The sequence below is a fragment of the Alosa alosa genome, chromosome 14, assembly GCF_017589495.1.
Source record: "Alosa alosa isolate M-15738 ecotype Scorff River chromosome 14, AALO_Geno_1.1, whole genome shotgun sequence".
Classification (NCBI taxonomy): domain Eukaryota; kingdom Metazoa; phylum Chordata; class Actinopteri; order Clupeiformes; family Clupeidae; genus Alosa; species Alosa alosa.
The window spans coordinates 24988671-25001406 of NC_063202.1; the positions used below are offsets into that span (position 1 = coordinate 24988671).

A 12736-nucleotide genomic window follows, 5' to 3' on the forward strand; every position below is an offset into this window, starting at 1 on the left:
AACATAACCTGGTCGGAGCAGGTTTGAGATGCAGCGTAAATTGCCATGGCAGCATACCTCGGTTAAAACCTATCCACCTTTCGTAGTACGGGTTAATCGGGAAGTTACGCCACACCTGATCAAGTTACTCTCGAAGTTACCCAGATAAGCCAGAAACCCCGCTTCGTAGTACAGGCCCCAGGTGTAAGACAGAGCGGCGTAATCGCCAGCGTCCCTGTGACATCACACCAAGACATACACAAATAAACAGACAGACAAATAGACAGAGACAGTAAAGCAAGCCTGTACTTTACAAAGACAGTAGGCTTACAGAACAAGACATTATTTGTATTACTTTTATTGTTTTATTGGTTCTATTGCTATGACTGTGAAATCAACTGTGTGCTGTTAATTGTGTTATAGGCAAAATTAAATATAAAGTAAAAAATTGTTGCCTGATGCAGGTGAACCCCCGCAAAGTCAGCCATCCAGCCAGTTAACATGATATCAGAGACAGCCAGTTACCGTACACCGGCGAAAAAGGCAGGATACACCTTGCGCATGCGCCAAAATTCAACACACAAACCGCTCTGTTATTGGCTACTGACAGCACGCATGCCCATGTTTTGTCCAATTAAACAGCTGGATGCCAGTGGATACGAGAAAACGAAAATGATGGGAAATCAGACAGTTGACGAAGGAACACTTCCTTTTAAAACGTTGAGGAGGGTAGCTAGTTGTTAAGCGTTGGTCAGTCCACATACGCCTAATGAACGCGGTGGAAACATTTAACGCTATGTTGTTAGATATCTCTAACGAGCTCAAGGATGACAACTTGAAGCAGCTCAAGTTCTTGTGTTCTGAAATTATCGGGAAGAAACAAATGGAAAAAGTAAAAATGGGCGTTGATCTTTTTCAGCACCTAAAGGAAGTAAACAAACTAGGACCTGACCATGCAACGTTTCTCTGCACGTTACTGGAGAAAATAAAGCGAGAGGATCTTGCTAAAAAAGTGCAGGAGTACATGCAAAAGAATGCATCAAGAGACGTAGGTCTACCAGAAACCGAGGAACGAGGTTTGTATCTTAGCCTATGTAATGACGGTGTTACGGATCTTAATGGGATGCACGTTAACTGGGGATAAATAATTAGCAGTATAACCCAGCTCATGATGATGTGCTAATTGTTTATCCCTAGTTACCATATGCATCCGCAAGATCCGTAACACCGGTGTTGCAACTAGCACCCATGTTAACTGGCTGACGTTTCACGATTGATGACGTTTCTTCGACAGATGTGGCAGCTTGCGGATTTGTCATTTTCTAATATAAACTGGAGAACAGGGCTCGAATTACGTGGGAGCCTGAGGGAGCCGAGCTCCTATAGAGTGAGGACTGGCTCCCATGAAAGCAACAAAGTCAAAAACCTGAGGGGGTCTCTCATATCTGAAGGTGTCTGGCATTGTAATTTAATCTTAAACAACCGCTCATTGTCCATCCCTGTGCGATCTCTTACCATTAAAGACGTTAAATTAAAATATAGGCTACTACAGCACGTAGACCTACACTACGCTCTTGAACGCAGCATGACACTTCACCACCACACCACTAGACTATGAGCAAACCGTATCGATTTGACAGCACTCGCAAATCTGAAGAAGTCACCCTGCTTTGACGTGAGTGTTTTGTCTATTTGCATAGGCGTTCATTGGGCTAGCCTAGGTGGTTTGATACGTGCTGAAAAGTCCTGTTTGCTGTTGAACTTGCGCTTCACCTATTCTATGTTGATTGACAAAGTCATAAATTATGGCCCATAATGCAGCCTACAATGATTGTGTTGTCTGATGATCTAGCTATCCTCTGCCATTCAGAGCTCCGGAAAGTTCCCAGCTATTTTGAAACACCTGTTAGCAATCTCTGATGTCGGAATATTCAATGGCTACCCGACAATATCTCAGTGCAAACTCCAAAATTGTTTGTCTATTAATTTTCCACGGTTCAACACATTAGCCTACTAGAACATAGTTTGGCTGGCTTTATTCATTTCTGCCAGTTAGTGCTTTTTCCCCTGTGTAAGTTGCATTATTGTGTTTGACACTGAGGATAGCCTATCTGAGACGGTGGTCTGGTTTAAATGAGTTACGTTGTGAAATTGAGAATGGCACAGACTAAATCGTTTAGTCTATTTCTTTGTATTGTGAAATTGAAATGAGATATGGACTATTATAATCAATAATATGTTGAAATTAATTAAAAGTAATCAATTTCTATGAAAAATCTATGTCTGTTGTGTGCGTGTGTCAAGGTAAACCCTAGGCCTACCGTGCGCATATACTGTACTGCGCAAAAGCGCCACTTGGGCCTAGGCTATTTCATTGTATCGCCTTGTTAGGCTATGCGCGGGGTGTGCCAACTTTTTATGAGATAGAGAGACCTTTACAGACAAAAAGATAATTCGAGCCCTGACATAAACTGTTATTGAGTGTTGTTGATACACTGAACGTGTGCCCTCGGAACCAAATCTGACAGCAAGCAGCTTTGGAGTTTTGGAAGTAGGCTGCAGGCAGGCAGCTCATGGATACATAACTGGCATGCGTAAGGTAATGGTAAGGTAAAAGCAACGACCGAAATGCAGTGTTGAAACACGTGTATGAAACGTATTAAATATGCAAACACAGATCCGTATAAACACTGACCCCCCTCCGAAAAAAAATCTCCCGTTTTTGGAAAGCTAAATGTTGACAGGTATGATATATTGTACTGCGCAAAAGCGCCACTTGCGCCTAGGCTATTTCATTGTATCGCCTTGTTAGGCTATGCGCGGGGTGTGCCAACTTTTTATGAGATAGAGAGACCCCCTAAAGACAAAACGATAATTCGAGCCCTGCTGGAGAGGAACAAAATATGCATGACATATTTAAATGTCAAAATTGTCTGTAGTAGGATACACTGAGCCATGAATATGACACCATATTCATATTCATTCCTGTTGACTTTCAAACAAAACAGAGAGCTAGCTCGCTACTTCCTCCCCCACCCTCCTGCTGCTCCCGTGCAATTGAACCTCTAGCCTACTAAACGCACATCTCGTCTGTGATTTGCTGGAACAGTTTGTTATGTTTTTATGGGCTAGGTTTGCCCAGGTTGTTTTTGTTACTGTTTTTGGAGCCTGGGCTGTCCAGAGATCGCATTTTTTTACAGTGTATTGGACACAGATGGCTAGCGGATGGTTAGGTGATGTTTGCTAGCCTGGCCTCGGCCTGCCTACGTACTTCCGCTCGATTTCTTTTCCCTACAGTACTCTAAGTCAGAGAGTCTGGTTTCCAGGCTAGATGTTTGCAGTAAGTGACATAAAATGTTTTAGCCTAAAAAACATGCGGCATTACTTAGAGCACCTTTAACTCCATGTGGGTATCGAACTCTAAGTGGGTATCTAACCAAAATTAAACTGCTTGCATGATAACCATACACCTGCTCGCGCCACAAACCTGCTGATGGTGTGTAGTAAAATTTACTTAACTTATGCCTAGGGCTGGGCAATATGGACCAAAAGTCTGGCGTGGACTTTGAATCTTTTTCACAACTTGAAAACGTGGCATAGTGCTTCCACCACTGGCTGCAACGTGCTTATGGCACTCCCTATATAGCGTGGTTTTGTTGCTCAACTGAAAATTTGTATCCAAACCATCTCCAAATTATTGAGCTACTACTTTTTCTTTTACTAACCAAGAGACTCCCCTCCGCACGCACAGACATTGTTGCTTTCTCCATGTTTGTTGAAGAGTGCCGGAGTGTCTCTTTCTGCCCCCCCCCTCCCCTGTGCATGAAAGAGGAGGGGCGGGGGCACGGGGAGCAGTGCAGAGAGCTCCTTCCAGCGGCTTGCGTGGAGCAAGGATCACGGCGAAAAATTTGAACTATATCGATATATACAATATGGTCTAATTCCATATCGCATTTTAAAATATATCGATATATCGCCCAGCCCTACTTATGCCTATACTATTAAAGGAAGTCAGCTAATGTCATTATGATTGTAGCTTTTGAATTGTAGATGTTGAAGTTCACACGGCTGATCATGGTATCTGACTACCTTGTTATCTTGCTACAAGCCAGTAGGCCTTTAAAGTTAAGTTTCACAAACATTTTTACTGACTGCTGTGGTTAGGCTGTGGTTAGGTTGTGGCCGTCTCTACCTGAAGTGACTGTAGCAGATCACAGCTGACCACTATATCGGTTGAATTTCAGGGTTGCCTAATTTGGATATCCTCTGGTCCAGCCTATCCTTTTTAGAATTCAGTTCATCAAACACAGGCATTGAAATTGCACACTGCAAGGGGAAAAGTCAAAAATCAATAGATACACAGGTGATGTTTGTTTTTGATATATATTTATTTCTAAATAAGCAGGCTAGTTCTTCTCCTGTGGCGCAACAGGTTAATGCCTTACCTTTGCTCTTTTACGGTAGTCTACATCTGGGTTTAATCCTCGCCAATCACACTTTGTATTTATTTATTTATTTTTAGACCAGCAATGCTTCAATTTAGGCTACAGATAGACTAGGAGGCCAAAAACAGCCTGACCAGCAGTCAGTGTTTGTAAAACAAAGATACTTTGAAGGCCTACTAAATGGCTTGGGCAACTGTAGCAAGATACTGTAACAGGGTAGCCAGATAACATGATCAGCCGTGTTAACTTGCTGCAATCATAATAACATTAGCTGACTTCTTTTAATCAGATAAGTCAAGTAAATTTCTCTATATGCCGTCAGCTGGTTCGTGGCACAAGCAGGTAGATGACTGGTTATCATGCAAACAGTTTAATTTAGTAGTGATTCGATACCCACGCAGAGTATCGAATCGCTACTAAATGAATTTGTTTGTCTTCAGTTTATATCAGAAATTGACAAATCTGCAAGTGGCCAGATCTGTCGAAGACACATCATCAATCGTGAAATGTCATCAACGCAGCCAGTTAACATGGGAGCCAGTTGACATGTAACACCGGCCGTCATACTACTTTGTTACACAACACATCACTTTTTGGTCTTAGTTTTGTCTGGACTTAAAATGTAGCAGCTCTGCAGACAAAATACATTCGGGTAGCGTAGCTTAGGCTACATCAAGATGCTAGGCCTACTTGAGAGTGGATTCCCCGATCTTCATTAAACTTAGCTCAGTTATGTGCTATCCGTCACGGAGACAATAAACTTCCTCTAAATAAACAACCTCTATTAGGCTACAGTTTCTATTCGGCTTATTGTCACATTTGGTCTATGGGCCTGCGAGACTCTTGCTTAAATTTCAATGGTGTCTGTCAAATTGATATAGCCTCTACTTCTTTGACACAAGCTTACGTCACAGACCACTCAAACTCTGCGCCATGTTGTTGGAGGTGCAAACAATATCAGAAGTGCAGAAGTGAAATTAAGAATTCATTTCTTTCTGGAGAAAGAGAGATGCAGTGCAAAGGAGGGTGTGGAGGATCGACCCGTGGACAATTCCAGTTTGGCTATCAATAATGTAACATTTTGATGCTTCACCTAGTATGCAGGGGCGGACCTGCCATTAATTGCCTGGGGCCTCGTCATCCCCGTATCGTATTTCATTTTTTTTTTTTTTTTTTAAATAAATGATCACCGCATCCAAACAATATATTCTAATCCATGATAAGGAGTTTAAAAAAAATGCCTCATGAAAACTCATCATAAAATTAAATGACTGCAGGTCCACTTCCTGTCACCAGCAACTAGCTAGTCTGAACAAGGTCTTGGTGAGGTGTGGAGTTGAGCGATTGACAGCAGCCATGAAACGTTTCCAGAGTGGAAGTGATAAAAGAAAAAGAGAGGAGGAAGAATTTAGAAAGAAATTGCATAAATTAACCAACTTCTTCCAGTTGAAGAATTCTTCCACGGAAGAAAGTAATTTGGATAGTGATGCAACAACATCTGCTGAGCTGGGTGGTGTAGCTAATGCTAGCTGCAGCAGCAGCGATGCACCACCACCGGCAACTCAAACTTGCACTACATATTCTTCTACTGATGATGATTATGATGTTGATCTAAGTGAAACAGTCGTGAGTGACAAGATCACTGTCACTGCCGAAGTCGGCACTGGTGCTGGTGGTGCTGCTACGGACACCATTTCAGTAGCAGAAGCTATGGGGTGCAAACGAAACCAGTAACGTTAGTAGCCCCAACACAATACCTAGCACTACAGTTATCAGTGACGACCGTGCGTTATGGCCAGACACCGTAAGAGATGCAGAGCGAGTTGAAATCGTTAAAAAAGGCCCTGTGCTCGGAGGGGCCTCGGGATCCTTTGCCTTGGGCCTCAAAGTGTCCAGGTCCGCCCCTGCTAGTATGTAGCAGAAGTGGGGACAAGTGTAGTTTTTTTTCTGTATTTTACCGGGGACACGGGGGCTGGAAGGCTTTGGTCACCTTATATGCATATTGTTGTGCCAATTGTTGTAAGCTAAATGAAACTACATTCTATTACACATGCAGTTGTGAACTCTTTTATGTGATCTATTGCACAATGTGTCTGTAAATAAGACATAATGCACACAAAGCGCACATGTAGGCTAAATAAAATCTATTGTGCATAGGCTAATACTTGAAGTAGTCACGTAAGTGTGCATACTTGAAGCTGACCTACAGTATTTGTATGTGAGCTTCAAATAAACACATTTATCTGTCTTCAATGTTATGTAGCAGAATTACTTGGCTACAGAACCCAAATCTTGTTTGCGTTGGAGAGAGCATGCACAAACTTGTAGGCTTTGTTACCCTACCAGCCAATTCAGTAACTCAAGACTTCAAGGCCTTCATACAACCTTTAAACAACAAACAAAATACTAACATAATGGTGAAGTGGTTTGTTTTTTCATGATTTATTTTTCCAAAAGCATCCTCTCCCCCCATGCCACTCCCATCATGACCCTGGCATTTAAGTGCTCCCGCTACATGAACGCAAGAAAGAAACGTGCCCTCACGTGGTGTGAATCTTAACCGCATGTTCTTCGCTTCTTTCAGACACAGCTGATTTACATAATGTCCGGAGGAAATACTAGAAGGGGAGCAGTAGAACAGCCGGCTAAATTCAGACTTCCATATGACCGTTTATGTTGTTCAGATATACGGCCCAACCGTTTAACATCCGCAGAACCTTTGGTCTTACACGTATGTCTGAAAGCCCTAATATTGACTGCAGATGGGCTTGAATTGATCATCAGTTATCTTCGAAACAGGCACCTTACTTGGATACACAATAGCAATATTTTAGGAGTGATTAAAAGAGTGATTTAAACCTTAAAAGACTGGACTGGAATAGGCTATGATTTTGTATTGTGTATAGGCTACAACATCAGGCACCTCTCTCCGATAGCCCTTAGTGTTCTGAAGACATGAAAAAGGTGGCAGAAGCGAACACGTATGCATAGATTATGGTTAATTTGAGGATGGCATATTTGTAGCCTATCTTTCATTTTGATTCTAACACATGCATTTGACAAATATACCTCCACCCATAAAAAGAACACCAAACAAGCAGACAGCTGCCATATGCATACACAAATTATAGTTTGTTTTTTACTTTGACAATGAATAGGTTTTCTCCTTCTAACTTTATCCAGCAAAAGTGAAAATAGCAGTTGATGTCATTGTTGCAAACCTTGGGAAAGACTGGCGACGATATGGCAGGAAGCTGGGACTGCACGATGCAAAACTTGACCAAATCCGGGAGAAGCACCCTTTTAACCTTGAGGAGCAGGTGATGGAGGTCATCAATGAGTGGGAGAGGATGCACACAGGGGATGTCAAGGCAGCTGTTTTAATAGAAGCACTTCGCTCTTGCAATCTAAATTACACTGCTGATCTAGTTGACAAGGAGATTAAGTCCCCGAACACATAAAGCACTTATCTTGGTCTTAATAAACTCCTTGCTAATATGAAAGAATGGCTGATTGATTACAATAATTACTCATTGTTCATGACTATTCATCTAATGCTCTATGTCTGTGAATATGGAAAGCACAGGTGTGTATATTTGCAGTACTGAGTACACATGCAAATTTGATTATTTTGGTTGGTAAGTAAGTAACAAATTGCCCCACAGTTATGAAACAAATATTCTGAAAATGTCTTAACAGTACTGCTTACACTGCAGTCATTTAGACATTTGGGGAAAAGTTAGATTTTTTAATAAAATAAAACAGCAACATGATTATAGTTTGTTTAAAGTCTCTTTTCAGATGTAGGAATTTAGAATAAAGAGTTTTAAAATTCCCTCAAAGGCAACGTCACGCTTCATTTTGGTCCTGTCTCCTGGCTCCTCAATACACGGGTTTCCCGTTTACCAACAAAACTAGATGCGCGGATAGCCGTAGGGCAGAAGACGCTTGGTGGCCGTCCACAACGTTATAAACTTAACCTAAATAGTCAGCTGCTGTAAGCTACAATCTGATTTTTTTGTATACACCTGTTGTCTCAATGATAATAACATCTCATTTCAGACTATATTTCAAAGTTTGCAGTTCATTTGCATTATTAATATAACATTGTATTTTGTCATTTTTGGCGAAGACATGCATTCCGTTAGGGATATTGAACATATTTAACATTCTCTAACCATCGTGATTTCGAATTGGTGCAGTTTTCAGCACAAAAACTCATTTTATTCTTTTGCTCTTTTGCATTGCTCTATGCTGTTCTATGGTGCTTTCTGCCTCTTGGTTGCGCACACATGTTTTCGTGACGTTGCATAGAAATCCATGTACATGCCGGCTTGTATGTAACCACTCGAAGTACCAGGCTGGCAATGTTTTGCCTCAGTTTTAGACACACGATGCGGCATCAGGACGTCTTCTCTTGCTGCAAATTTTGCGCAATCTCAGTGTAAAATAACTTCTGACTCTGAGGCTGGCGGCCCACCAGACCAAAGTTCCAAGGCTGTTTTTTCCACTCACAGACGTTGGGGGGAAGCAAGAGCATTCGGCCACCATTCAACCAAGAAAAAGTCATATAGCCATTCCAATGACTCTGAAGCTGTTAAGTTCAGGTAAATTAAGCTAAAAAACTGCATAGTTCCCCTTTAATAGAACATTCATTGACTTTATGAGACAGTCACCCAGACAATTTTAACACAGTTTAAAAGTTTATTTAGAATTAGGCTTATACACATTAGCTTGTTACAGCAGGTTACTGTATTTTACAGTGAGAGAGACAAGAGGGCTGGTTCGAAAGACCAGAAAATAGTCTATCATTATTTTCACATAACCTACCACTAATTGAACTGTTATTAAACTAGTAAATCTTTTTATTGATAAATTAAACTAAATACCCCTTAAGCACGTCATTGTCATATTCATGCACATATGTGTGTGTGTGTGTGTATATACAACATCTTTATTTGTATTCATAGCTCTCAAAATGGTTCATATAATACCTACCATGCCTCGTCATGGCTCCACAATGATTCTAGACTGTACCTTTTTAAGAGCAATCCGGGTTTTGAGTCAGGAACGATTATTTGCCATCACTCTGGCCTTGTGCTCACTTTTTTGACGGATTGAGGTATGGACTCTGGTTCTGACACTCTAAAATGTTGATATTGTTCTCTGTTAACCATTTCTTGCCTTGTTTGGCTGTATGTTTTGGATCATTGTGTGGTTTAATGGTCAAATGCCGCCATTGGGGCAGGTCTCTTGCCAGCCTGCCTGATCTTTTCCTCTAAAAATCTTAATGTAGCCCCTTGTTTTAGTGTTACCGTTTACTTTGAGAAGTTCACCAGGTGTATGAATAATATATATATACATACACACACACACAATCCATGAAAAGAGAAAAGAAATAACCTTGAATACACTTGGCTGGAATGTGAAGAAAGCATTTTGCACACTTTGAACTATGTAACTGCATTTTGATGACCACAAAGATAGACATGACTAAACTAAGGCCGAAAAGAAAAACAAATTAAAAAGAAAAATGACAAGACTATTATGTGAAGTGAAATTGATTTTTAAAAACTTAGTGCAGTGCCTGTGCTGAAACATTTTTAACATTTCAGATAATTTCTTGTATGGAGGGAAGGAATGCAAATTATCTTCACTGACATAATTTTGTTATCAGAATTGTTGGTTGCCAGACAGAATAACAGGTCCAGCCCCTTCTGCTGCCTATAAGGTACCTGCTGGCTGAGTGTGATAAAGAACTTTGAACCTTAGTGAAAAAGGCACTGCATTTTTAATTCTTTAAGAGGATAAGTTAGACGTGCTAGTTGTAACATTCCTCACAACTATTCAACACTATGTTTTAAGCTCTTAAAAATGCAAATATTTTGTGTACATAACTGCACATTTCTGTCTTATGCTAAATGGAAATAGGCATAGGTGAGATGGACAAAGCACCTTGCAATTACCCAGCCCCTTGCCTGTAGTGCCACTGACAGTGAAATAGTGTGGTGTGTTTAGTAGGCACAGTGGTTTTATTGTTGTCAGGATGCAATTTTCTGTACATAGTTAGCAGGGTAGAGACCCACTTCGCCATTGTCAAGCTGACCTTTGCACCAGCCCTGCTCATCCTCTTCCCCAAGTTTCAACAACTCTTCACCTGAAAAAAAGGAGAGATTTGTTTATTATATCCATTGTAAAACAGTGAAATGTGACTTGGATGATGACTCCCTTAACCTGGAGCTCCTCTAGTCTGAATGGAAATTGTGTTGTTACTAATATGAAGAAGTTAAAGATAATAAGTTACAAATGATTTGAAATTAGGAAACCAGTGAGTGTATGCATGTTGTATGTATGTCAATCAGAACACAAACAGAGGTCCAGTGTACTGTATGGAATGGGGATAGGGTATAATTTAAATGGGAATGGGGTATGGTAGTGGTGTCTGGAAGTGACTGGGGTATGTCTGCACTTCCCACGGTGGCACTGGCAGTGGCCCATAGGCCCCTACTGTGTTGCAGCTGGCTGGGGGTTGGGAAGAGGGCTGTCCTAAGGAGTTATACGTGAGCATCTGGGCAGGCCTCCTTTCACGCGTGGACCTCCGCATCGGTAGCGGGCTGGACTGTTCACCGAGAGGCGCTACTGGCCTCTCCTGTATGGCATCTTCCTGTCTATATTCTGCGGGCATTGGATTGTGCTCTATATGCTGTATCTGTGCTCAATCTGTCTGCTTTCCACGACAGGCATGCTCTCTGTCCTTGGAGGTGTATCTTCAGTCCACTGGTCTTCCCTTTCAGACAGGATTTGCTCGGGTAAGTTGGGTCTCTGAGGGGAGGCTACTGGACTGTAGGTCCTCTGAAACTCGTGGAGAGGCTGGGCTTAGTTGTTCTCATCCACCATTCTTGACGGTACCCTCAACCAGCATCGAGGCTCATTCTTATTGTCAGAGGAGTCACTGCTGGGGTTCCATTCACTCCATCTCTCTGTGTGGGGTGACTGATTGTTCCTTGCTCTATGTCGCAGCTGTTGTGCTGTTGATGGAGCAGCTGGTGTCTCAGCTGTTGTGCTGTTGATGGAGCAGCTGGTGTCTCAGCGAGCCTCTTGTTCTTCCAGTGTGTGGCTCTTGTGACTCTTGGGGTAACTCCACAGGTAAGTCATTGACCAAGTGAAGCAGGTTGCGGTGCAGGATTCATACTCAGCCTCCACCCTTTTCCGGAGTCACTTTGTAGACAGGCCCATCTGCAATCCTCTCGTTCACAACGTGTATTGTTTTTCCCAGTATGATTTTAACTTCCCTGGGCCCCCTCTTCCACTCATGTTACGCACCAGGACATGGTCACCTGGGTCCAGGACAACACCCTTCATGTGACGGTCATAGTATTTCTTGCCCCGAGAGCTGGACTGTTGACTATTCAACTGGGTACAATTATAGGCATGGAGGATTTGTGGTAGTTTTTCTCTCCATCTTTTGTTTTCCTTTTCCTCCAGGGATAAAATAGCTCCACATCATAACATACCCTTCACCATAGAAGCGTCCCAACTTCTTCTGATTTTTTTTTAGTGGAAGCACCACCTTTGGGATATAGCCTGCAAGATGTGTCGTATCAGATGCATTAGCATGGCTAATCTTAACCAGCCATTTTAGATTCTGCTGGAACAGCAAGTTTTTTCACCTGGCATTAGTTCCTGTCCAGAGCCAAGAATATTCCAGCCCTTCTCGTATTTTGCCTAGATTAATCAGGTCAAATTTCAAGTTTTCAAATTTAACACAATACTAGTGTTCACCCTGTTTCGTTGCCTTGTAAATTATCCTGTCAAAGTGTCCTCCCTTGCTGGCCAGCACTCACATTGCAGTTTAACAATAAACAGCAATACTAATCAAAGGTTATGTGGACATGTCCAGTTTTACTCCACAAACATATTGTCGTCAGGTCCTGATGTCCGGGGGCCCGTTGCACAAAAGTAGGATCAAGACATCCAGGTTAAGTGACTGAGCTGAGCTCAATGAATCCAAAACAACAGCGTCCAGGCTTAATCGGTTGCACAAAGACCAAGCCAGGATGAGCAGACACGGATTCATCAAGCCAGGTGAAACCTATCCTGGATAAGTGCGCGCTCACGGCTCCCACAAATAGACCCCGCCACCAATCACAGATTCACTGATTCACCATGGCAACTAGAACGTCGTCATTGCTTCTTCTACGGTGTAAAGTAGGCGATAGCCTTTTCACAACAGCAACACCTCTGTTTAGGAGAATATTGCAACTAGTGTCGCGACCACCACGCGCGAAATGGTTACGGCGCTCCCGTGACGT

At 42.1% G+C, this 12736-nt stretch overlaps 2 protein-coding genes across 6 annotated transcripts in view; one reads left to right on the forward strand and one right to left on the reverse strand.

The window, feature by feature from the left end:
- The first annotated feature begins 650 nt into the window (after nt 1–650).
- On the forward strand, nt 651–8176 carry fadd (Fas (tnfrsf6)-associated via death domain). Of its 2 annotated transcripts, XM_048263156.1 has the most exons (3): nt 651–884; nt 942–1055; nt 7608–8176. In XM_048263156.1, exons 1-3 carry the CDS (start codon nt 749–751, stop codon nt 7883–7885), a joined length of 528 nt encoding a protein of 175 aa, XP_048119113.1. In that variant the 5' UTR covers nt 651–748; the 3' UTR covers nt 7886–8176. The 2 variants fall into 2 exon arrangements, with proteins under 2 accessions (XP_048119113.1, XP_048119112.1); XM_048263155.1 differs by having other exon boundaries at nt 651–1055.
- A 2261-nt stretch (nt 8177–10437) lies between these two features.
- The window catches only part of pacsin3 (protein kinase C and casein kinase substrate in neurons 3), a 37548-nt gene continuing 35249 nt past the window's right edge, over nt 10438–12736 (reverse strand). For all 4 annotated transcript variants that reach the window (XM_048263405.1, XM_048263404.1, XM_048263403.1 and 1 more), the window contains exon 12: nt 10438–10581. In XM_048263405.1, the coding sequence (XP_048119362.1) occupies nt 10466–10581 (116 nt within the window). In that variant the 3' untranslated portion in view covers nt 10438–10465. The remainder of the gene's footprint in view (nt 10582–12736) is intronic.

Coding starts and splice junctions, on each gene's coding strand:
- fadd (XM_048263155.1), top strand. CDS start 749: ATGAACGCGGTGGAAACATTTAACGCTATGTTGTTAGATATCTCTAAC. Junction 1,056..7,607: donor ACCAGAAACCGAGGAACGAG/GTTTGTATCTTA, acceptor AACTTTATCCAG/CAAAAGTGAAAATAGCAGTT.